We start from the raw sequence: 26,644 nt of genomic DNA, 5'->3' as shown, positions 1-26,644 counted from the left end.
ACCTCTCAAATGGGGGGGGGGTCACTGACCCCATCTAAAAAACAAAAGTTCTGTAAGGCTACATATGTATCGTTATTGCTACTTTTTAATATCCATCTTTATATTCAGGGCCTCTCCTATTCCAGTCTCTTAAGGCCCCCCATACATGGGCCTATAAAAGCTGGCAACAGACTGAGTCTGTCTGTGTGGGGCCATGCAACGGGTGTCCCCGATCGATATCTGGCCAAAAGTCGGGCAGATTGAGTAGGTTAAAAAATCCCGTCGGATTGCATCGCATCTTTTCGTTGATAAGTTCCCACGATCCGACCATAGGGCCCATGATCAGATCAGCCCAATATCGCCCACCTCAATGTGGGCATGTCGGTGACAGATCCACTCGTTTGGCTCTCCCTGTGTATGGCCACCTTTAGTCAAGTCAATGTATGGTTGCTAGGGTAATTTGGACCCTATCAACCAAATTATTGAGATTGCAAACTGGAGAGCTGCTGAAAAAAAAAGCTAAATACTCGAAAACCACAAATAATAAAAAAATTACAACAGATTCCAAACGGTCTCAGAATATCACTCTCTACATTATACTAAAAGAAATTTAAAGGTGAACAACCCCTTTAATGAAACTCGGGGATTCAGTTTAGCATGGACAAAGATAAACAAAAATGTATCACCTATTGTATCAATTTAAAACAGTTACAAAGTAAGCGACCCCCCCAGAACTGCTTTAGAAAGAGATAAGAAAAATGAAACTTTAAACACCAGTATTAGAAAAACGGTCACAAACAAAAAACAGAATAATTGAAAAAGTCTTTATTTCTGTTGATCAACCTGGAAACAACTGAAGTATTGGAAGGTCAACAACCCCTTTAAAGGAAAACTATACCCCCAAACAATGTAGGTCTCTATAAAAAGATAGTGCATAAAACAGCTCATATGTAAAACCCTGCTTCATGTAAATAAACCATTTTCATAATAATATACTTTTCTAGTAGTATGTGCCATTGGGTAATCATAAATAGAAAATTGCCATTTTAAAAAATAAGGGCCGGCCCCTGGGATCGTAGGATTAACTGTACTCACAAACATACCAACAAACCATACATGTTAGGTCACATGAGCCAATTAACAGACAGAGTTGTGTCTTTTGCTTCCACACTTCTTCCTGTTACAGTTAGAGTTGAAGTATTTCTGGTCAGGTGATCTCTGAGGCAGCACAGACCATCACGAAATGGTGGCTCAAGGCAAGAGATGTAAAAGGGCAATATTTACTTAAATATATATTCCAGTATGGTAAGATTCTTTAATATGCCACTTAATATGATATGAACTATCTCTTGCTTAAGTGTTCATTTTGGGGGTATAGTTTTCCTTTAAGGAATGCCACAACACAATTCAATATCATGATATAATTGCCCAAGTGCCTAACATTGTTTCCTGCCCAGCAATCAAATTAAAATGGTCCTGTAAAGTGGAAGTACTTTTCAATGCTAACCTCAAGGACTTTTGCGCTGCACTAAATCTGTAACAGCCCATCTTTATTGAAAGTCCTTTCACCTTGCTGCCATTTATCCTTTATGCAAGGATATGAGGGCTGGGAATTCAAATTTTTCTTGAAAGACAATCCCCTGAAACATTTCCATATTGCAACTGAAAGGGTGTAGTGTCAAAGGGATGGAGCATTGAGAAAAGTCCCATGATCAAGGTTTGAGGCTGCATCCCTACTCTGTGCCTACCTAGGGGAGCACTGAGGTAATCACCAGTGTACAAACTGCTGCACTTTGGTACCAAGAGGCATTTGCATGGAAATACAGTATGTCAAACTCTAATATTACAGAATTGCAAATAATATAAACTGCACATTACTGGTGACAAACTTGTCCCTTACATGCATGGTCTGTGCTCAGCAAAAAGTACTGGAAATCATATATGCTCATAAGTGTGCCAAGACGTACACAAGCCTACCTATGAAGGGGCTAAATTGTCAACAGCAACCAATCAGCAATTACAGTCATTGTGGACATATCAATATTTTAACAGCATATATGCACACCTGATTTCAAATCCCCTACCACATCAAAGAGAATTTATATTAGGGCTTTAAAGGAAAACTATACCCCCAAAATGAACACTTAAGCAACAGATAGTTCATATCATATTAAGTGGCATATTAAAGAATCTTACCAAACTGGAATACATATTTAAGTAAATATTGCCCTTTTACATCTCTTGCCTTGAGCCACCATTTTGTGATTGTCTGTGTGCTGTCTCAGAGATCACCTGACCAGAAATACTACAACTCTAACTGTAACAGGAAGAAGTGTGGAAGCAAAAGACACAACTCTGTCATGTGACCTAACATGTATGGTTTGTTGGTATGTTTGTGAGCACAGTGAATCCTACGATCCCAGGGGGCGGCCCTTATTTTTTAAAATGGCAATTTTCTATTTCTGATTACCCAATGGCACATACTACTAGAAAAGTATATTATTATGAAAATGGTTTATTTACATGAAGCAGGATTTTACATATGAGCTGTTTTATGCAATATCTTTCTATAGAGTCCTACATTGTTTGGGGGGTATAGTTTTCCTTTAACTTGGCTATTCCAGAACTTTCCAATTCTTTTTATTCAGCCATTCCTTGGTGGATTTATTGGAATGTTAAGGGTAATTTACATTCTATGACAATGAGTTCCAACCTCTGACACAGAAAAAAACAGCCCCAAACCAAAACATTTCCACTACCATGTTTTATAGTTGGTATCCGGTTCTTCAGGTGAAATGTGGTCTTGGGTTTTCAACAAACATACATTCTATTACTGTGGCAAAATAATGGTATTCGCTTGGTCTCTCTAGAGCAGTGATCCCCAACCAGTAGCTCAAGAGCAACATGTTGCTCTCCAACCCCTTGGATGTTGCTCTCAGTGTCCTCAAAGCAGGGGCTTATTTTTGAATTCCAGGCTTGGAAGCACGTTTTAATTGCACAAAAACTAAGTATAGTGTCAAGTAGAGCCTCTTGTAGGCTGCTAGTCCACATAGGGGCTACCAAATAGCCAATCACAGTCCTTATTTGGCACCCCAAGGGACTTTTTCATGACTATGTTGCTCCCCAACTCTATTTACATTTGAATGTGGCTCACGGGTAAAAAAGGTTGGGGACCCCTGCTCTAGAGCATGTTGGTCCAGAATCCTGGTCTTTGGCTAAGTGTTCATGGGCAATTCATTCTTGCCCTAATGTTTTTTCTGGACAACAAAGATTTCCACCAAGCATACCTCTGATGTCAATCTCATTTGTGCAGCCTATTATTAATGGCAGAGTAGTTCGTGTTTTTTAGAGATTTATTCAGCATTTTGCATCTGCTTACAGATTAAGTTGCTGGGACAGCCTGGCCTGGGCATGTTGGCTAGTGTTTAAAAACGGTTTCACTTTTGGATAATCTTTTGGAGAGTAAAATGATTGATGTCCAACTGTTCTTTTGTAAATCCCTTTCCAAATTCATAGGCAACTTTATTCTTGTTTCTTAAGACTTCAGAGAGCTCTTTCAATCTAGGGGTGTTAATAATGGTATGGGATCAAAATGTTCAGGACCTGGGGTATTCGATCTTCATACCTTATGTCTACTAATAAATCATGTTAACATTAAAAAAACTCAATAGGTTGGTTTTGCTTATAATAAGGATTAATTATATCATAGTTTGGAGCTACGCCTGATCTTAAAGTATGAACAACACCAAAAATTTTTAAAAAAAATAAATAAATAAAAAGTCTATGAAGGTTTCCATTGTCCAGGTCATTATATACAGAACTGGACATGTTGAGTATTCTTGAAAATGTTTCACCACTTACCCAAGTGGATTCTATAGTTTAAAATTCCGGTAAATTCCATACCACTGTGTATGTATGTGCACAGGGTTTTATTTGGAGGCACTGAACTTGATGATGATTTTTCAACCGAATTTAACTACGCAACTATGTATGTAATTGTTTTTTGGCTCTCCTGGTCAGTGACCCCAATTTAAAATCTAGAGCTGAAAAAAAGAGGCAGAAGAGGGAGGCAAATTTAAAAACTTGAATAAATAAATAATGAATACCAATTGCAACATTTTAGTTATAGGACAATCCATAACATAATAAAAATTAACATAAAGGTGAAGAACTAGCCTTAAGTCCCATTATTTTTACTGGAGGACAAACTTAATTAAGGGCATTAAAGAAAACAGGGTTTTATTAGTCCAAGTGCAGAAACTTGGTCTCTCAGAGTACTAACAAGGAGATTATTTCCATTATGTTGATGAGAACCTTCAAAATGAGTTATTGAGAAGGATACCTAGAATCAAAACCTTTTTTTCTGCAAATTAAGAAAAATTACTCCATGCAGTAATATTCGTAGGAGGTCTTCATAGATTCAGTAACCTTGCCCTGAAGCCTCCATTTGAAAGCCTCTGCACTCAACAGGTGCCCTAGGCAACCCAGCCGACCACCTTGTTCACTAAACGAGGGCTGGGGGGGGGGTTTGAGGTTAATTGACTAGGTGGTGCTGTGGTGGGGAATCGAGGGTCTGGACTAGGGGTAGGCAGACAGAAAAAGTATGTGCCTAAGCATGTGTTTCTTCTACCTACTCTTAGTTCTGGGCCAGTATCAGAGACAAATGACGCACATCTGCTAAAAGAAATGTTCGCTGCAATAGGAGATCCTGTTGGAATGACAACTTCATGAGTGGCTCCATGGCCATCTGTTTTAAGAGAGGGAACCAAAGGTGCCTTGGTCAAAATAGAACGATTGCACTCACCAAAGCCTCTTCATTTATTTTCTTTAGCATCCTCCAAATCCCAGAAAAGGGTAAAAAGACATATCCCAATATCCCTTTCAAACTGAATTACAGCATCGACTCATCTTTGGAGTGTCTTAAAGAGTATCTTAAAAGTAACCTTTAATGTCTGCGATTCTGGTCTGACTCGTCTACATCCAGAATGGCACATATTTGAATTATCAATCTGAAAATGGACACCTCGAGGTTCCATTCTCCTGGGTTTAAAGTACTTTGAAAATTGGCCTGAATCTCCCTGGAACGTGAAAGGCCACCAAGCCTGTCACATTTTCCTCTGCAAAAGACATGATAATAGCAAAAACGCATGTGAAGAACAAGCCCTATTTAATAAACTCCTGTTGAACAAGAATTAATATACTGCACTATTGAAAATACTCAAATTTATACAAACTGACACATAAAGTTAAATAACATTGATGGAAAGTTGCCGGTGTACTCTAATTAATCAATTAATGATAGGATCAAAAAGGCAGTATTTGATGGGCAGCCAGCTTAAACTCAAAACTAAAAGAATCAGAGAGACCGAAAAAAGAAACCACAAACCTGCAGAACAAACTGTCACACCTATAAATACAAGACAAGATAAAAAAAAATCATGTTCAGAGAAACCAGATACATTTAAAGGGGTTGTCCACCTTTGGGTTAACATTTAGTATTATTTGGGGAGTGATATTCTGAGTCAGTTTGCAATTGGTTTTCATTTTTTTAATTTGTGGTTTATGAGTTTAGTTTTTTATTCGGCAGCTCTCTAATTTGCAATTTCATCAATCTGGTTGCTAGGGGTCAAATTGTCTAGCAACCATGCATGGATTTGAATAAGAGACTGGATAGGAGAGCAGGAGAGGCCCTGAACAGAAAGTCAAGTAATACAAAGTAGAAATAATACTTTTGCAGCTTTACAAAGCATTTGTTTTTTTAATTGAATCAGTGACCCCCATTTCAAAACTGGACAGAATCAGATGAAAAATTCAAATAATTAAAAAACAATACAAAAAATAAATAAGGAACAATTGAAAAGTTGCTTAGCATTGACAATTATATAACATACCAAAAGTTGAACCACTCCTTTAAAGGGGTTGTTCACCTTCAAACAACTAGTTGGTTTCAGATAGATCACCAGAAATAACTACTTTTTCCAATGACTTTCTATTTTCTATGTGTGACGGTTTTTCTAATATTGAAGTGTAATGTGTCATTTCTCTCCTTCTGAAGCAGCTCTGGAAGGGGGGGGTCACCGATCCTGTAAACTGTTCTAAATTGATACATTTAGTTTATACATTTCTTATCTTTGTCCCTGCTGAGCAGAATCACTGGGTTTCATTACAGGCAGTTGTTAGACTTGATACAATAGTTGCTAATACTCTAGAGATGCTGCTGAGAAAATGTATCAACTAAATGTTGCAAAATTGTAACAGATTACAGTCTGCACCTGAATTACTGAGCTGCCAGACAAACACCAGAGACAAAAACATTCACCTTTAAACTTATATTTTGGAAAAAATGTCAAAAATAAATAATGGAAAGTAATTGAAAAAAAGTCTTTATTTCTGGGGAACAATCTAAAAACAAATGAATTGAAAAAAAGTGTTTAGAAGGTGAACAACCCCTTTAATAACTACATTTTTTAAAAGTTTCTACTAAACAGCAGTTGAACTTTTTGATAACTAAAAAATGTATCTGAATCAAATCTGAATGCAAAGTCCTTCAGACAAATACCATCCACAAGTATTTAACAAGGATGGTTGGGCCTGAAGCCAAAATACCAGAGATTAAATCAACTAGATCATGTGACAGCAGATGTGCGATATGTATTCTAGTCTCTGCATAAACACTGCTGTCTCTAAGCAAAATAAATAAAGCTTTGCACACCACAAAACAGTCACAGAGCTTCATAAAATTCACAGTAGATACTGGAAATCTAGACTATACAAATCCCATGATAATGAGCTGTAATTGTTAAATTCATCACGATTTTGGTAGGTCAGAACAGTGCCATAGGTCATCTGCCTAGCAACACTTTTAAACACCATTATAATAATTTTATTTATATGGGGCCAACATATTTTGCAGCACCTTACTCTACAACATTAACTTGGAATGTAGAAGGAACCCAGACTACATGGAGGAAACCTACACAAGCACATGGACACATTAAACTCTGCAAAATTCCCCCCTGGAATAAAACCTAAAAGACCAGTGCAGCAAGGCCACAGTGCTAAGGTTCTTGTGTTATATTATAGGAGAAGGAAACGTCCAATCCATGGGGGTGCCAAATGTTAGGGCACTCCCCCCCCCCCCCAAAGATTGTCATGACTTATTTGACCTTGCTTGCAAGTACTTGTGATTGAGCAGTCCCTTTCTTTTTTCACATGGGTGCACATGCACCGTAGAGATAAAAGTCGAACTTTAATAAAAAGCCAGCTTTTTCGCTTTACTGTACATGCGTTGGCTGCCGGATTTTGAAGAAAGAAGAGAAGAAGAGGATCGCTCATTTGCAAGCACCATGGACCAGTGCAGTTTTCTGTTAACAGAAGCAACGGCCTGGGTTATCGGGTAAATCATAATCATTACAATCCTAGGGGGCTAGTAACAATTTGCTACATTAAGTTTAGATACAATTCTCAACTGCACACTTTTTTGTAGTTGTTGCTCAAATTAGAGGAAATGTTGCCTTTATATGATAAGTAATAAAAAATGTCGCTCAATCACCTATAATTTTGTCTGTATGCAAATTGCATACCAGTCACTGCACACATATACTGGGCATTCCTCCTCGGCCTTCCCTTATAGAGACCACAATAGTAACCCAGCCTTTGTAATTTGTCTTGATTATCTTACCTTTTCATAAAGTATTACATATGAAAAACCAGCCTTCCTGCCAACAGCCAATGTTCGCTAAATAAAAACACTAGTATTTTTGTACATTCAAAGAATTCTCGCCACTTTGTTAACATGAATACATTTGATATTGCAACTAAAGCGTCAGTAGACAGCCATTAAGTCTGCTGCCAAAGATCAAACAGCTGTGCTAAAGGTTCAAGTAGACATATAAGATCATTTGACTGCAGTCAAATGCGCAAACTTGTGTTGTTGCCACTAAACAAGATGTGTATACGCTTACTTACTGGTTGAGTTGCCTTGCATCTGAATGATGCACTTGGATTCCTTGCCGAGCTCCCGAGAATTAAAGGGACGGACTCGGACAGCAACTTTCACTGAAGCCCCAGACATGTTGTCCCAGAAAAGGAATGTTGGACTCCAGAGATGAAACTTAAGCAGAGATTATGAGCTTCAGCTCTGTATCCTAGTGAAGAGAAAAAAATGTAAAAACATATGAGTAACATGTTAGTTTTCTTTGTAACCTGCCTTAGGCCCACTTATATTATTATATTGTCTATTTATGTTAGCAACACAACTTTTGTCTTCTTGCTACATCTATAAAGATTATCCAGAAACAACATGATAAATGTGAATAACCACAAAGTTGAAGCGAGGTCCAGGTGCTAGGTCACAGCTGTTCAGCTTAGGATACCGATAGAAATAGAGATAGAAATAACCACTGACAATTTCAGCAGGTAAAATCCCGCATCAGTAAAAGAAAAGTAAATCTTGCTTGTTGTGTGATTCCTTGAAGTGCTTGCTGAAATTTTCTGTGACTAGCTCTATGCAGATGATATGCAAATAATTTGCAACTCCCCTTTTGCTAAATGTAACAGAACCCTGGATCGCCGTTTGTCATATGAAGCACGTAAATTTGAGACACTATGTCAGTGATCCCCAACCAGTAGCTCGTGAGCAACATGTTGCTCCTCAACCTCTTGGATGTTGCTCCCAGTGGTCTCAAAGCAGGTGTTTATTATTAAATTCCAGGCTTGGACACAAGTTTTGGTTGCATAAAAACCAGATGTACTGCCAACCAGAGCCTCCCGTAGGCTGCCAGTCCACATAGGGCTACCAATAGCCAATAACAGCCCTTATTTGGCACTACCCAGGAACATTTTACATGCTTCTGTTGCTCCCCAACTCTTTTTACATCTGAACGTTGCTCACGGGTGAAAAAGGTTGGGGACCCCTGCACTATGTCATACACTGAACCCGACTGCAAGGTACACAAGTCATATAGAACCTCAGCCTGCAAAGAAAGCATAGTTTTTAGGAGGAGCTGGTTCTTAGAAACAGCAAAAACAAACAACTCTGCACTTCTGGATTCTCAAAAGCATCCTCTCTGCAAAGTGGATTTTTGCTAAAAAAAAAAAATATGTTTAATAGAGTAAAGGGCAACCAGACAGGTTGAGACCCTAGTTTTTTCTGCTCTGTTTTTCTCTCTTCTGCTCTCTCCTATTTGTCCTCCATTCTGCCAGCCAAACAGCAGCTTGTTTAAATGAGTATTGTCAAAGATACAGAAATGCACCAACAATACAGTGGATGTTTAAGGAGACTTTTATAGTGATAAGGACATAAAAAACTACTTTTCAAAATATTAATGTACATCAAAGGTTATATAGGTCATGTTGACCATTTTTCGCTGATAGCTTTGCTTCTGTAAGTATGTTACCTGAAGTTCCTAATCCTGACTAAAACCAACTATCCCTTCTCAACCGGTCCATTACAGTTTTTAATGTTAATGAGCTACTGCTGCACAAATATGGAAGCCTCTCATACAGGAACATGGGGGATAAAAAAAGGTAATCTAAAAGCATCTGGCAAATAAGCTTACTGCAAAATTATAAACAGCATGCAAATGTTATGATAGATATTAAAAGGTTTGATTTTTGGTGCCAGTATCTCTTTAAGGTCAGGGCCAATGATCAGATTAAAGCCTAATATCACTCAGCACCTTACATATGTACCTAAGTTTTAACCACTAAACAGAGGGTACAGAAGCACTTACATATTATTTTAAAAGGACGCCTTCCCTAAAATGGACTCTTTTGTGCCCCCAAGTTCTCCAAAGTATTCAATTTAAACCTAAAGGAAAATTATCACAAAAATATAATATAAGTTTCATTATATGTGAATATAAACTGTTAAAATATAAACAATTAAGAACTGTTTCAGAAATAATCAAGTTAATCTTCACTACTTCTCTCTTACAATCTGTCTCTCTTCGTGTAGGAGTCAAATTTTAATTAATTGTCAGCTAGGTCTAATTCATCAGCATCCCTTTGCCTAGAACTAAAGTTGTCAAAATAACTGATTCACAGTTCTGCAAGGAGAGAAATGTAATTTGTGTTGCAGTGTGTAATTTTGAAAGAGGGAGCTCCAATACATCTAGGAAAAGGAGTCCCCCCTCCCCCCACACTGATATACCTAGCTGCCAATAAACCTTTCACTCTGACTCTTGCATGTAGAGAGAGACACCCTACTGAGTGGGGACAGTGAAAATTATTTGTATTAATTTAGAAGGTTTCTTTAATCTATGAAGCTTATATATAATAGTTTTAAATTCAAAATCCAAATTTAAAATGTAATATTCCTGTCTCTGGTGTTTCAGTCTGGCCGCTCAGTGATCTAGGTGCAGATTCTGAACTGTTACAATTAATTGATACATTTCAATTCAATTTTAGCAGCTGATTTTAAATGGGTCCTGTCACTCAGACAAAGTTGTATAATAAAAGTAATTTTCAAAGTCCTTTACAAACTATAGAATTCTACCCCGGACGATTCAGCAGTACCTGTTTCTGATTTTTGGGTTCCTTCAAAGGTGCCCAATAAAAATGCTCTGCCTTGTCCAATTGACAAGACAATCATCTGACATTAAAACATAGGAAATTGAGTTTTGGGGTGCTGGAAATTATTTATTGATTTTTTTTTAATTAGTGGGTGGACATTTACTTTTTCCATGAGTCACAATACTATTATTTATACCCAACTTTGTACCATGTTGCCCAATTCTAATTAAGGAAACTATTTTTACTGAAATAAATTCCTAGCACAAAATCGATTTAGGGATTTTCTCTAGGTGAGCTATTTGTTAAACAGGTTTCAATTAGAAAAAAATTAAAACTAATTTTTATTTTCCAAAACATTTCCAAATGATCAGGGTAGGAACAGCATAGAACTTGTGAAAGGTTTTCACTGCTAATACAGTGTTCTTCCTGTCAGTCAAAACTGTGACCAATTTCTGGTCAAAGGCCGTGTTTTTATACAGGTCATGGAACTCCGAGTTGACCTCTGATATCTTCATATTTTGCAAAAGGGGATACTTTATTATAATACAAAAGTTTCAGTGAGTCATGTGACATCACTAAGAACAGTTTATAATTTTCAGGAAATTCATGGCTCTTGTGTATTATACAATATTTTAAAATCAGGAGTCCAATCGCCTCAGGCAGAGTCAAAGGGACATGCCCCGGTTCAAAGGCCATCAACCCAAAAAATTTTTTATATCAAAAGATATATGTCCCAAGACTCCTCTTCAGTAAAAAAAGATATTTATTATTCACATTCTTTAAAAAGTATTATGATACATACTGACCCCACATGGCCCACCTTACGCGTTTCGCACCCTCCGGCACTCATCTTTTTTTACTGAAGATGAGTCTTGGGACATATATCTTTTGATATAAAAATTCTTGTGTATTATATACAAATATTGACTGATACAAGAGCTAAAGCAGGTTCTGCTTACTAAAGCTTACAATGTATTTTGTATGTATGCATATTTTAATTTATAAAGCACTAGTTATATATGCAGCTCTGTACAGTCGCAGCTTCTGCTAGCGATTCTTTTTGGATATTGTTTTAATTAGTAAATAAGTTTATTTCTGGCATTAAACAGGACAGAAGTTGAACTGGATCAACTGGAGCATCAGCTTATTATATAGCTTCTTGTGAACTCCCAGTCTGTTTTGATAGTGCTTGAACAAAGTGAAAGTAGAAAGTGACTTTATTTCAGTGATATTTAGTGCAAGAAGTAGCAAAAAACATATATATTTCCTAATTCCTAATAGGAAAAAAGTATGTTCAGCACAAGCCCTATTTAATGACCTGCTATTCATTTGGAACCAGTCACAATACAGTTTTGAAAAGCTCTTTTCTTATCTGTAATAGGTTTGATTTCACACTCTCTGATTTAGGAAATTAGGCTATCACCATGAACTGCAGATACTAAGTTACAGGGCACTTTACCACATTATAAGCACATTTTGAACTGCAAATTCAATTGGCCAATTTATGAAGTTAAAGGGACAGTTACAATTAAAGTAATTTTAAATAATTTACTGTTTCCTGCACTGGTACAACTGGTGTGTTTGCTTTAGAAACACTAATATAGTTTATATAAAAAGCTGCTGTGTAGTCATGAGAGCAGCCATTTAAAGCACAAATTACAAAGCAAAAAGGCAGATGTATAATGCCATTGTATTCTTATCTGCTAAGTAAACTGCCTTTTCTCCTTTTTTAGCTTAAATGGCTGCACCCATGGCTACACAGAACAATATTAGAATATATAGTATTATATAACTTTTACCAATGCATAGCAACAGTACATTTTATTTTAAGAACATTAAAAGGCTTTTATTTTTTGGTGTGATTGTTCCTTTAATGCTATACAGGTATGGTATCCCTTATCTAAAAAAAACCCTGAAAAGTTTGAATTATGAAAATGCCATCTCCCATGGACACCATTTTAATAAAAGAATCCTAATTTTTAAGAAGGATTTTTTCTTTGTAATATTTAAACAGTACCATGTTCTTGATCCCAACTAAGATATTATTAATCCCTAACTATTGGGTTTGTTTAATGTTTCAATTATTTAGTAGACTTAAAGTATGTTAATCCATATAATGTAAAGACCCAGGTCCAAAGAATTCTGGATAACAACACCTATACACAAAATCCAGTGATCTCAAGAGGTTAAGTTGTCAACTGTCAAGGCTTTACAAGAGAAAAAAGTGGTGTTATATTGTACTGTCCATGAGCACCCAGAGGCGGGTGTTGATAGGTCCTACAATTATTTGCCTCAGAACAGCAAACAGAAGCACAGAGCCTGGGTTCCAGGTAAGCAGTTATTAGAATCATCCTTCTGTTTTAACTAGAGCTTTATATATAGCCAGGAATAAACTGCAATTGAATTGGTTTTAAGTTAATTGTAGGAGCATGCTATAAACCTCTTCACAGAAACAAACAGTAGTGAAAGAGATTTAGTGCTGTTACAAACAGAAAAGGCTGGTCAAGTTTTGGGCTACTCATATGGTTACAGTAACAAAATGCAAACTATCTCCATTTAGTTTGTATATTTTGGATGAACAGGTATATGTTTGTATATATTGGATGAACATGTATACATTTGTATATACTGGATGAGCAGGTATACATTTGTATACACTGGATGAACAGGTATACGTTTGTATAAATTGGATGAACAGGTACAAAGAAATTATTTCTTGATAAGATCTATTTTATATGAGAAAAGTTTCTATGTTGTTCAGTAGAGCAATGACATTTGATTCATGTTATCTTTCTGGGTTACCAACTAAATCCATTTTATTTTGGACCAGCTTAATGGCTATGCAAACATGAACCCTTTTCCCCCCATTCAGCATAAATGGCTGCCCACAGGGCCTGACAACACCATATAACTGAATTTACCAAAACAGGTTGTATGGTACACGGGACATTTTTTTTTTTTTTACACTGATTATGTAGCTGGAGCTTTTTGACTTTCACATCAATTATCAAAATTTTAATGGCATAATATAAAAGTTAAAGCTAATGGCACAAGGGCTGTTTTCTGCACTGGTGTTTTTATAGCAGATTTACACACAGTTCACTTGTTTTCAGATTGTTCACCATAAACAAATACTTTTTTCAATTACTTTCCACTTTTTATTTTTTACTGTTTTTCCAAAACCTAAGTTTAAAGTTGAATGTTTTTGTCTCTGGTGTGGAGTCTGGCAGCTCAGTAATCCAGGATCAGACTCTAAATTGTTACAATTTTGCAACATTTAGTTGATACATTTCTCAGCAGCATTTCTGAAATATAAGCAACTATTGTATCAATGTTAACAGCACTAAATGTATCAAGAAAGACAAAAATGAAACTTTACACTTCACACGGTCACAAATAGAAAGCTATTGAAAATAGTTTATTTCTGTTGAAATATCTGAAAACTGAACTGAAAAAAGTGTTGGAAGGTGAACAACCCCTTTAGAATTGCACTTTTAAAAATATATCTGTTTTGTGGTCTAATTTTTCAGTGCAGTGTGGTTATTTATATAAACGAATACCGTTTATATAAATAACCACATTCGTAACAGTGGAGGGTAAATATATCATAAATAAATGCACATAAAATCCTTTCACTTTTTGATGGTACTGGTCCTTTAAGGTTGATGACAAACGTGGCTGAAATACAGACCTGGAAAACATGATCTGAACCTACCATCTTTCAAACACTTCAATGAAAACCATCTGAAACTATTAGTGATTCTCTTGTCACAAAATGGGCATTACATCATTTTCTGTGCAGAAAGTGTGTGTATTAAGTGTCTCTTGGTTCCCTCAAAAGTTAAAGTTGTTATATTCCTAAGGGTTGCAACACTAAACCTTTAAAGCTGATGGGGCATGGAGCATTTTCAAGATGAGAGCCACCTGCAGTAGCAGTGTTAGGTTCTTCCTATTTAAGTCAGTGAGGTGCAACACAGGGAGGTGGCTTAGGGTGCTTTTCCCCCAGTTATAGGATGGTGGTTGCAACAATGATTTTTTTACTTTTTGTATGCAAAAGAAGGCACAGAACAAATGATAGATTGCAATTTTGGCCTGAATATAAGAAGTTAAAAATGCTACTTTTAAATGCATGTAAAATAATGTTCTTTTATAGCATTGCTGGATCTGCCAACATTAATAAAAATAAAATGTACAATTTGTATCTATGCCACAAGATAGGTCACCCTCTAAAGACTAGGGATGCACCAAATCCAAGATTCGGTTCGGGATTTGGCCAGGATTCTGCTTTTTTCAGCAGTATTTGGATTTGCTTATCCTTCAGCCCAGCCGCCCACCCCTGCAAATTAGGGGTGGGCGGGAAATCATGTGTTTTGTCACAAAACAAGTAAGTAAAAAAGTGTTTCCCCTTCCCACCCCTAATTTGCATTTGCAAGTAGTGGAAACATTTTAAAAAATTTCTGGTTAACTATCTGCAAAAAAAATAAAACTGAAAAAAAGTGTGAACAACCCCTTTAAACTGTTGCCAAAATGTAGGTAACACAATTATGTTTACTGTGGGTTTGCTTTAAATGGAACCCAGGGGCCTTCTACAAAGTAGGAAGAACAAAACAGATTTATCTAGAATCAAAGGTCTAATGGAAACTGCCAAATACAAAGATATTCATAAGAATACAAGATAGTGAAGGGACATTCATTACTGCACATAACATTTGTACACTGCTCCAAAAAACCTTTATACCACTCCAACTAATGCCTGGCATTGTGCATGGAATGCTAATTTTGTAATCATCTGTTCAAAAACCAAATGAATACATTTTGCACTGATTATGTTAGGCTGCAGTAAGTATTCAAAGGACACACAATATTGATACACTACACGTTGGCACTTACTGTGTCTTTCTGTCAGTATATGTGTGGTCTTAAACTTCATGGCTGACCAGTTGTTGCACCCAGATGTTGCTATAGTACTTGCACTTGAAAGTCAGAAATTTGACAATTTGAGAAAAGTAGGAGGTTGCCACTTTGAAAGTCACTGAAGTTATCAACAAGGTCTATTGTTTGTTGCTAGTGATTACATGGCATTGGGTAGACAGCTGATAGGTGTCGTATCAGAATGAACATTTATATCTCCTGTCAGCCTTCCCTTTTCTTGGTACCCCAGAAGAAGTAGAAAGCCAGATAGAAATGCAGCCAAGGCTGAGCTTTAGCTACTTTTAAGGGAATAGGAACACCAAAAAATTAAAGCATTTAAATGAATGGCAATATAGTGTACTGTTGCCCTCTGCTAGTAAAGCACAAGATACACAGTAGATTCCAGATAAGTTGTATACTACAGAGCTTATCTATTATCTGCTGTGTATCCTGTGCCTTTTCTCCCTTTTCAGCTTTGAATGGCTGCTCCCATGGTCACACAGCAGCTTGTTTATATAAACTATAGTAGAGTTTCTGAAGCAAACACAGCGCAGCACAACAGTATATTATATTTTCATTACTTTAAAAGACTAATTTTTTGGTGTTACTATTCCTTTAATTAGACAATAGGATTGAAGCTGACTCGGGTTTTAAGACACTTGATCTCATCAGATATCAGACCACAACTGTTGAAGTTATGTTTATTGAGCACAAAAAAAATGCACTTGCAAACAGTTCCAGATTTGTGTGTCAGTCATTTTCAATGTTTCTTTTGTCAACAATATAACCTATATGTTTAGAAAAATGCTCCCAAGACAATTCTACTCTTTTATCATTCCCCTTATAATACATACACAAATATAAACGTGTGTTTATATACGACTCATCTTTGTTCAGTTCTTGTTTGGGTGCAAAGTGTCCCTGGAAATGAGCATATATTAAATATTAACTTTCTTTTATATAGACTATAATGAAATGGTCTAACTGTCCAGACTGCATTTAGATTTGTTTTAGATCTATAGAGCAAAGGCTCCCTTTCACCACTCCCTGAAGTGATATATTGGAAATGTGCCACCTAAGGAAGATTTGGTGGTGACAGGCAGACCTCCGCCTAAGGACATTCCAAGCAGTTTCCTTTACATCATTATTGCAAGAGATAACAGTAAGATAGGGATATTTTGACCACGAATGTCTGTCTGATTTCAGCAGTGCTCATACACCTTATGTGCCATAGGCCTTAGATAGCGAATATAAATGCAGCAAATGAATCATACAACTAAATATTAATGAAGATATCAACTAACAGGAACCCCAACTGCCAAAGAACTCCACAGAAAATATGCTATTATTGTTTGACTTCATAATCATACATTAGGAAAGAGAAATCATAGGTGCAAGTATTATAATATTCTGAGCCTGCAACCAAATATGGCACTTGGCTGGTAAATTGCTGGACTGTAAAATAATACTTGAAGCCTAAATAGTCAGCATGGAAGAAAGATGAAGCTAGTGTGTTGCTGAAAAGGTGGCATCCCTAAAAAGGATTGCAGAACAGTAAATACTTCACAAACTGCACGCAAATCACTGAAGGGTAGAAATATATATATAACTGTTGGCAAGATCAGCAAGGCCAGAAACTACTGTGTGCTGCCATCTTGGGCTTTTACTTAATATGGCTGCTCTAGCAAAGCATTTTAACAAACAATCATATAGAGAATATTTCTTGCTTTTATTACTAAATATATTAGATAAGAGAGCAACCCCCAGTGCCTACTTACTGAACAAACAACAGAAACAGACTAAGAGAAGAATACATATAAATTGCCCTAGAGAAAGCTCAGTGTGTTGGATGAAATGAGCTTCATTGCAATGAGGGAGAGCAGGCAGTTTTGTTGGTCCGATGAATGTGGCACTCACAGTGAGATGAGACATTGTTACATTATGCAGGCTACAACTGCCCGTTATCTGAGCAGAAAGGCTCACGCCCTGTTATCTGCAAAATGACCACATCCTATATGCGAACAAATCACTGATGCCGCATACAAAGCAGGGAAACCCTAAACATGCCGAATTGTAACCGGTTAAGACATGAGCTGATACCCTGCTTCAGTGAGCATGGAAGCCTCTCAGCATTACCAGCAGTCAGTGCTATAATATCAATGGGTACAAAAATAAAAAGCTTACGGTGTAATAAAAGCTGCTGAGTTACTAAGAAAATAAAGCTGATTCTCTATAACAACTTAAACTTAATGGTACACCGATATCACACAAAAATATACATTTTATATATGATATATATAAATATTAATTCATAAATTCCCCCGGGCAACAGACGCTTCAGACAATGTCTGTGCAGCCATCATTAATGTGATGTAACCTGATACCATCACGAATGCTTGACATTAACACCACACCCATCCTTTATTCCTATTTACAATGACATGGCGCACCGAACACCATATATCGCAAATTCCAGAAGCTGCTGCTTACCTGCTACAAAAAGCAGCTCGGACGATCATCCGGCACAAGGGTGCCCCTCCATTGAGACGCTAGCTTGCAGAGACGTGTAGCTAGAAGTCTATAGAATTCTACTTTACTATATAAATTCCCAAACCCCTCCGAAGCTTCTTCTCCGCTATCTTACGCCAACTGAGGCCCAGCAGCCCAGTGCAGGGTACAGCGCTGCACACGCTGTGCGTCATCCAAGACAGACGTGCCTCTAAACCAATCATCTTTCCACAGAGGCGTCGTCTGGCCAATCCTGTGCGAAGCGCAGGGAGGCGGTAGCTTTAGGGTGACGTGATCAGCTGCGGAGAATGTCACTGCGTACATTAAAATGGCCCATACGCCCTCTGGTGTGCAAGTGGCTGGTTTGGTAGCTGCGGTGGTTAGCATCAATCTGTGCAGCGGTTGGATACTGTAACCTGACAGTTTGGGAACAAACCGAGTGTAGATGGCAGTGGCAGCTGATCTATTAATGTTAAATACAGTAGGCAATTATAGGTGGGGATTATTGTTGGCTGTTATTTCTTGCAAAATGAAACGAGAAATGTTGGAATGGTTGGTTTAAAATATGTATATGGCTTGAATGCTAGTACAAATGAGTGACTGTGGGGGGATTGCTTTGCAAGTCTCATTTTCTTGAAATCTCGTTATATTAGCAAGTCAAGACCGCATTGCTATAGTCGCCTATTGGAGGATGGAGCCACTAGATGGCGCACCTTGTCTCACATATTGAAATGCTTTAGATCAGGAGTCCCCAACCTTTTTTACCTGTGAGCCACATTCAAATGTAAAAAGAGTTGGGGAGCAACACAAGCATGAGAAAAATTCCTGGGGGTTACAAATAAGGGCTGTGATTGGCTATTTAGTAGCCCCTTTGTGGGCTGGCAGCCTACAAGAGGCTCTACTTGGCACTATACTTAGTTTATATGCAATTAAAACTTGCTTTCAAGCTTGGAATTAAAAAAAAAAGCACCTGCTTTGAGGACCCTGAGAGCAACATCCAAAGGGTTGAAGAGCAACATGTTGCTCACGAGCTACTGGTTGGGGATCACTGCTTTAGATACTGACATCTATAGTAATCTCAGTGTAGGTGCAACCATCAATTCAAATCCGATGTTTATTAAGGTGACCATAGATGTTACAATTCCAAGAATGATTGTTCGTTTCAGTACATGTGTAGAGTTGAATCATCAGATATTCAAGGAGAAACAAAAGAATTCTACCTGTATCTGACGATTCAACACGAACAACAGCCTATGTTCAGTGACTGCAAAGGTGCCCACTTCAAATTTATGACCAGCCCGATCAATGAGCTGACTGATATCCAAGTCTGCTGCTGATATCAGTAGGCTTGTCTCCCACCATACATGCACAAATGATATTGAATCATACTTCCGAGTCCTACCTGAAGGCATGGGCTCCATTGCCCAAGTGTCCCAGGCACTGCCCGCAGACAGCTTGAGCAGGTGGGATCCCCTTCGCCGAAGCTAGAGAGGGCCCACCATCCCCGCCCCTCCCCCCAAAGGGGTTTGGGGTTGTGTGGACTCCTCTTCGCCGAAGCTAGGGGGAGTCCCGTCTACCCTGGGTTCTGCTGAAGCTTCCTCCAGGGCATGTTATGGCCTAGAGTCCAGCCAAAGGCCTACAATGCCCATCCAGGGTGCTCAAACCAAACACAAAAAAGATGCTGGAGTGTGCGGGTGCAATGCCATTGATTGCCTTTGGGTAAGGCTCCAGCTGGCAGCCGGAAAAAGAAAAAAACTTCCCGCCCGCCTAAGGGCGGGGGCAAAGGAAGTGAAGCATGATTAGGCAAAGGTGCATGTGCATAGCCCCTGACTCAAAAGCAAATCAGATGCCTCCCTCATGGGAGCACAGCAACCCAGCTTTCATCAAGCTTCCACTTGCCAGCCTAGTCCAGAGGACCAAGTGTTTTCTTGGTTCTTCACATATGATCATAAGAACAGATACTCCTCCTTGATCTTGCCAGCCAGAGGACCAAGTGTTTTTCCTTCTTCACAGAAGGTGTACCTAGCCAAAAGGCCTAGCACTACACTTGATCTTAGCCAAAAGGCCGCACAAATTTTGTGCGAAAATTCGTTTTTCAGAATGAAGAGACAAAGACTGATGGAATGCCAAACTATAACTTATTTTTGTTATTTTTGTTACATATAAAGCTGGATGTTTAATTCCCCAATACACAGAAGAGTATATTGACAGGGAGCACAGGGCAGGCAGAGTATGGAACAACAGGAGCATTGGGAAGGCCGAATACAGCAGGAGACAGTGAAAGCTATCAAGACCGAAATGAACAGTTCATACTGTTCTACATACAGTGACACAATGCTGGTGCCCCTCCCCGGTTACATTTTTCAAATGTTGGTGGGTATGGCATACATGTATGCTATGTATGTATGTATGCAGGACTATTTTTGGTATGAATCATGCCTCCAGCAGGCAGTTCCCCAGAGACCAATTTCCAGTTATTAAACCAGAAATTTGGCTTTTCTAGTGGAGATTGCACTCTCCATGCTAGCAATGCGGCCCCCCTGGACCCCTGCTGGCTATGTAAAGGTAAGTGCAAGGAGCAATGGGGGAGGCAATGCAAACGCCACCTCAGACGAGGATCATCCCTGTATGTATGAATTATGACAGTCAGGGCCACTTCGCAAGTGGAAAAATACAGTGTCTGAATGTATGCAGCCTAAATGTACCAGAAAACCAGATGGCTAAATGCACCATACATATAGTATACATAAAACCAAATATACTGCCCAGGAGCATTACATACTCACACAGGCACAACATCATGCAACCCTTCTCAGTGCCTTCCCTGGTGAAGGGCTATGGTTGCTTTGGGCTGGTACAGAAGCCCAAAACAATGTACAACATTTCTAGCCTACTTTTTTTCGTTAAGTTTTACTTCTTTAAGCTCAGCTCCCTTTAGCTTCTAACAATGTTAGCGACAGGGTGTATTAGACATTCAGCTATAAATCCAAGAATATATAAGACAGCAAATTGGTTTTCTTCTCAAATCTCACTATAATTAACCTTCAAGCAGGGCTTTCCGCAGTGTCAAGAAGAGCAAATAGGTACTTGCCCCAACCCTCCCCCAAACTGGCCTTCAGTCTGAGCCCCCTCCCCCCTCCACTCTTTTAAATTGGTCTGTCAATAGAAACTCTTGCACAGTTTGTAAGAAATTGCAGATATCAAGTGAATCCTGGTAGCAAACAGAATACAACAGCATTATTTTCAGATATTATTTCCCTCAGACCTCTGTACTAAAAGACCTTCATTGGGTCAGGACCAAAAAAATGGGCCCCAGTAATCCACTTTACTACAGTAAAATTTCTTGCAACAAACAGGAGCAACTGAATGGAATTACAAAGTCAATTCTAAAACAAATATTGGGGTTGTAAAGCTTCCTACATATTTTGGGTTCCATTTAGAAAAAATTCCTGCTTTAGCATAAATGGTCTTAATAACTATTATACCTGGGGTTTTCCACTAGTGAGACACTCCCCAATCCAAAACAGGCCCCAGTCTCATGGGTCTCAGAGCTACATTTATGTTAGGAACAGAGAATCACCCCCCAAAAATTACCAGAGATAGCACGGCTGAGAACAGAGCAAACATATGACAGTACAGGCTTAGTTCTGAACTTCCTTATTTGCCTTCATACAGTCAATGGTGTCAGATCCCCTGCCTGAGTGTAGAACAGAGACTTTTAGCATTGCTCATGCACAGCTTATATGGTGTGGCTCTTCAAAATGGAATATTTAAAATAATAAAGATGATTTAGATAAACTCTGACAGGTGCTATTCAAATATCTATTGGTCGGTAACCATGCAATTTAAATGGGGAATCAATAAGTGGGGTTTCCAAATTGCTAAAAGCAACAGTGGATTTTGTTCCAAATTGCAGCTCATATCTGGTGTTCCCTTGTGGGTTTTGTCATGAACTCAATGGCGGATCTAATGCAATTTGAAGTCAGTGAACTCCCAGCTGCCCCAGTTCCAGAAATAATGTTTTATGAAAGGGTAAGAGATAAACTGCCTTACAGAATAAATGCATTTTTTCATGCCAACAAATTCTGGGAAATGCCCTCTACCTATTCTTCAATAACAGTTTTGTGCGTAGCAACTTTCTGTATGTCAATACTATTGTAATTGCTGGGTGGGAGCTAGGGGAACATATTAGCCTGATTATTTTGGAGTTCTTTTATTTGTATATTATTTGCACAATTATATTTGTATAATTTATCACATTTTTACTTTGGTCCCCAGTCCACCTTCTAGATGTGAGGATAGGCAATTGTATTATCAGGATGGGAGCTCAATTTATTTTTCCTGAAGGTTTTTTTTTAATTTTGCATCTGAATAGGTGTATTTGTTGTATTAAAGGGAACCTGTCACCCAGACAAAAATGCTGAATGATAAAAGTCATTTTCATACCAGGAGTAGAGGCTGGCCAGGCAATTGGTTTCACTTTCTATTCAGCACTTTGTAGATGTCACCACTGTCTTTAAATTTAACCTCATTCCTCAGCATCTTTAATTGTGTAGCTTGAGCACTGGCATGTGCATCAGGTACCCCATTCTGGTGCATGCACTAGATTTTGGGATGATAAAAGTGCCCACAAAATGGCACCTGCCTGCTTGCTGTGGTTTTGAATTCTGAGAGTGAAGGAAACACAATGTGACAACAGGTTTATTTTGCTTGACTTACAACAATAGAAAATCATTTGTATAGTACAGCTAGTACCCAGAAACAAGGTTTAGGAGACATATGTAGTATTATATACCAACAATGAACGATTTTACTGAAAAATAAATAACAGTATTGCTAGTAATATCCATAAATACACCGACAAGTTGTAGTAATGCTCAAGCATTCAATTGGTACATTGGATTGGTATGTTGGCAACATACCACTTTGAATATATTGCGGAAATTATGAGATGCAATTTATAGGCCTTGTAGTTGATTTAATTATCTGTAAATTAAATGTTAGATGCATAAAATGCTTGACTGAAGTGAGAAAATACACTAAAACAGGACATAGTGTGCTGCAAGTTTTTCTTTTCTTTTTACACAACTGTTGAAATTAATGAAATTTATATGGAACATGAATAGCACGATGATTAACAATTATTAACAATGACAAGTAAAGCGAACAGAGTAAAAAGAGTAGGGCAACGTAATAAACAATAAGAGCAACAGTGCCCATCTTAATGACTTGTAGTAATGGGCTTGTCCGCTTCTGTAAACTAGCAGCAATAGCCACGGATATCTTTAAATGTACACACAGTGCTAATTTGTTGAAAAAAGATGCTTTACAACAATAGCTAACTATTGCACACATCATAAATATATAGTGTAATCTTTCACAGATAACTGTAAAAGGTATCCAAGTGTTACTGAGTAACTATAACGTAGCAGTAATACCCACAGAAGTAAAAACAGTATAATCATATTTGTACATTTGCAATGCTGATGAATTACAAAGTGCATAGAATATCACTGAACAACTGCACCTTAGTGGTAGTGAGACTGCAGGCTGAAAACAGTATCGATACACTGAGTAACTGGACTAATGCCCAAACTTTCTGAATAACTGCAATATCGTAGAAGCAGTAAATCATAAAACTGCACACATTATCAAAATACTGTAGGACTGTGAGATTGCCCACCATATCACCAAGTGACTGCCACATAGTAGCAATCATTAAATGCACAAGTGAACAGTGTGATTAGCCTGTGACTATACAATTGTACAGAATATGGACTGCAACACAGTAGCAGTACTACAGAAATAGCAATGCTACCGCAGACAGTATAGATATACAGAATAACTGCACAAGTGCTCAAACAATCTTAAGGGTAAATTCACTTGCAAAAAGTTTGTGCCTTTCAATTGATTCAGAATGTTCCACTGGAAGCTCCTAATGTAAAAGAGTCAAGTGAAGTGTGTCTGTGGAGGTAATAATAGGTCACAGAAACCTCATACCAACCTGGTGAAAGAAACTATTCTTTGTCTTACCCCAAATCTTCAATCTGGAATACCAGGCTCAAACTAGATTGAGTCTTTTAAGTGTACAACAAATGCATCATTATGGAGCAGCGGCACTAGCCAGAGCAGAGCTGATTATGGGAAGCAGGCGTTGTGTACCTGCAGAGAGAAAACAGATTCCATCGAAACATTAAGATGACCGCTGCATTAATAGAACTGATGAATCTCGGTGCTTGATGGTACCTGTAGTCCTATCGCAATCCCCACCTGTAGATTTGTGAGCCAGGGGCTTTCAGGATAGGCTCCGCCTGCTTCTGAGCAAAGCTTCTTTAGAGCCAGGATGGGTAGGTAGTCATTCAGAAGTGTAACTATTTACACTTGCACTGGTAGATGAAGGCATGTGCCTAAACCCAGATGACCTGTAAAATCATATATTATTACCAAGTTGCTGCCTTAATGCATATTACAGTGTAGCTGCAGAAATGCATATATTATTATGGAGCAGCTGCAACATAGATGAAGTGCTGAGGCAGTATTATAATGCTGATTAGAAGTGCTTCCATTCTGTCACGCCTGTGTTAGTCTTGCCAATAAATAAGGCAGACTACAAGACATAATATGCTGATACAGTAAGGCAGCTGAGGCACATGTGTAAATGAAGCCTGGGCCGGATTTACATAGTGGGAGCCCCTAGGCCCACTGCTGTTCGTCGCCCCTGTCCCCTCCCCCCTCCCCTTTTATCATCTGGACCAGAGCAATAGGGATTGGCGCTCGGGAAATTTAAAAAAATGGTTGCATCTCCAGCGCACTGTTTTTTAACTAATGTGGGTGTGGTTTGGCAGCATGCAGCCCCCCTAAAACCCTGCCGCCCTAGGTGGCCTTTCCACAAATCCGGGCCTGAATCAATAGGAGTATAGCAGTCCTGCCTTAATTACCTTGCATCCAGTAAGTTGCTTTAGCCACTTGTGAAAATGAAGCAATAGCATTGGCTTTATCAACAGGAGTATAGCAGTCCAGCCTTAAATACCTTGCATCCAGCAAGTTGTTTTGGCCACTTGTGCAAATGAAGCAATAGCATTGGCTTTATCAACATGGGTATAGCAGTCCTGCCTTAATTACCTTGCACCCAGCAAGGTGTTTTAGCCACAGAAACATTGTAAGCTGCAGGTGAATATAATCAAGTATTAAAGGACCAGTAACATTAAAAAAAATGTTTAAAAATTCGTGCACAACGAAAAATAACCACCAAGACAAATGAAACTTTTAAATAGCAAAGCCTTTCTTAAGAAATAACAAAGAAAGTCCATTTCCGCTCCTGTTCAGAAAAGGCGACCATCCATACTGCAGCGATCGATTTCTCCTCCCTGGCTATTCACTGACAGGCAGGTTCCTGCTACTGTTGTGCGAGGGAAACAAGCTAAGCCTCCCAGCCTTTAACTGTGCATCAGCTTTCCTCCTCCGCTCTCCTCCCTCTCAGTCTCCCCTCCTCCCCTACTGTGTCACAGAAGTGGGATCTCGTGGATAAAACACATTAACCGTTATACACAGACTACATATATAAATACATCACATTTCATCAGCCAGGTTATTGCTATTTAACCCTGGACGAAAACAAAATTTGAAGGCAGAGAGCTCATTAACTGTTTACATTTGACTTGTAGCAGGGGTTAAGCAGGCAAGAGGGCAGAGAAGTTCCCTCAGTTTCCTGCCTGAGAGCAGCGCTCGGGAAACGCTGTATAGCTCGTCTGAGCCAGACTCCCGTGCTTCTGTGACACAGTAGTGGAGACTGAGAGAGAGAGTGATGAGGAGATCGCAGGAGGGAAGCTGATGCACAGTGAAAGGCTGGGAGGCTTAGCTTGTTTCCCTTGCAAAACAGTAGCAGGAACAAGTGTGCGTCGGGACTCTGACGGCCAGGCCAGTGGAAGGGAAGCGAGAGGACCCGCTGCTGCTAGTTGAGCGCCGCCAGCACAGGAACAAACTTGGTGCCGCTGTCACACCAGGAGCCGGGAAATTGCAGGAAAGGAGAGCACGAAAGGAACGTCAGAGACAAGGTCAGAAAACACACCGTTATTAACCGTGTGTGTGTGTGTTTCTGAAGAGGAGCGGAAGTGGACTTTCTGCAAGTTATTTCTTAATAAAGGCTTTGCTATTTAAAAGTTTCATTTGTCTTGGTGTTTATTTTTAAACATTTTTTTTTATTGTTCTGGTCCTTTAAGAGCCTGTTAATTAGTTTGCACAAGGCTTCTCTTATTAGACATCTCTCTTAGGTGCAGGATGTAGCAAAAACTTACCTGAACTTCCAGCCTTGAAGTCCTTCATACCCTTGTATTCATATCAATTTTGCTTCCAGAAAGAGCAAACATCAACTGAATTAAGAGGCTACACCTCGCCTCTGGTGCCAGTGATCATCATGCGCACAGGCAGAGCGGTGCCCTGAACTTAAAGGGGAAGGAAACCTCCTCGGCGCTAACCCCCCTCCCGTGTATTGCCCCCCCTCCCTCCTGGCCTACCCCTCCCGCTGGGCAAATGCCCCTAACTTGTTACTTACCCTTCTGCGCAGGTCCAGTCCAGGGAGTTCACAGGCGACATCTTCTTCCACGCGATCTTCTTCCTCCTTTGACCGGCGTTTTGGCGCATGCGCAGTAGGAGCATTTCGCTGGTACGGATCTACTGCGCATGCGCAGTAGATCGTACCGGCGAAACGATCCTACTGCGCATGCGCCGGTCA

General features: G+C 38.8%; 1 protein-coding gene across 5 annotated transcripts in view; it reads right to left on the bottom strand.

Moving 5' to 3' along the window:
- The window catches only part of kif1b.L (kinesin family member 1B L homeolog), a 128,858-nt gene extending 110,774 nt beyond the window's left edge, over nucleotides 1-18,084 (bottom strand). For 3 of the 5 annotated variants that reach the window (XM_018225638.2, XM_018225641.2, XM_018225642.2), the window contains exons 1-2: nucleotides 17,896-18,083; nucleotides 7,948-8,126 (exon numbers count right to left, since the gene is read on the bottom strand). In XM_018225638.2, coding sequence (XP_018081127.1) covers nucleotides 7,948-8,053 — 106 coding nt within the window. In that variant the 5' untranslated portion in view covers nucleotides 8,054-8,126; nucleotides 17,896-18,083. Of the gene's footprint in view, nucleotides 1-7,947; nucleotides 8,127-17,895 lie in introns of all 5 variants that reach the window. The other 2 variants (XM_018225634.2, XM_018225639.2) reach the window with 1 other exon arrangement.
- Between the last annotated feature and the right edge of the window lie 8,560 nt (nucleotides 18,085-26,644).

This window comes from Xenopus laevis, chromosome 7L, assembly GCF_017654675.1.
Source record: "Xenopus laevis strain J_2021 chromosome 7L, Xenopus_laevis_v10.1, whole genome shotgun sequence".
NCBI lineage: Eukaryota > Metazoa > Chordata > Amphibia > Anura > Pipidae > Xenopus > Xenopus laevis.
The sequence above is the reverse complement of the archived record's forward strand: the minus strand, read 5'-3'. Positions and strand labels throughout refer to the sequence as shown.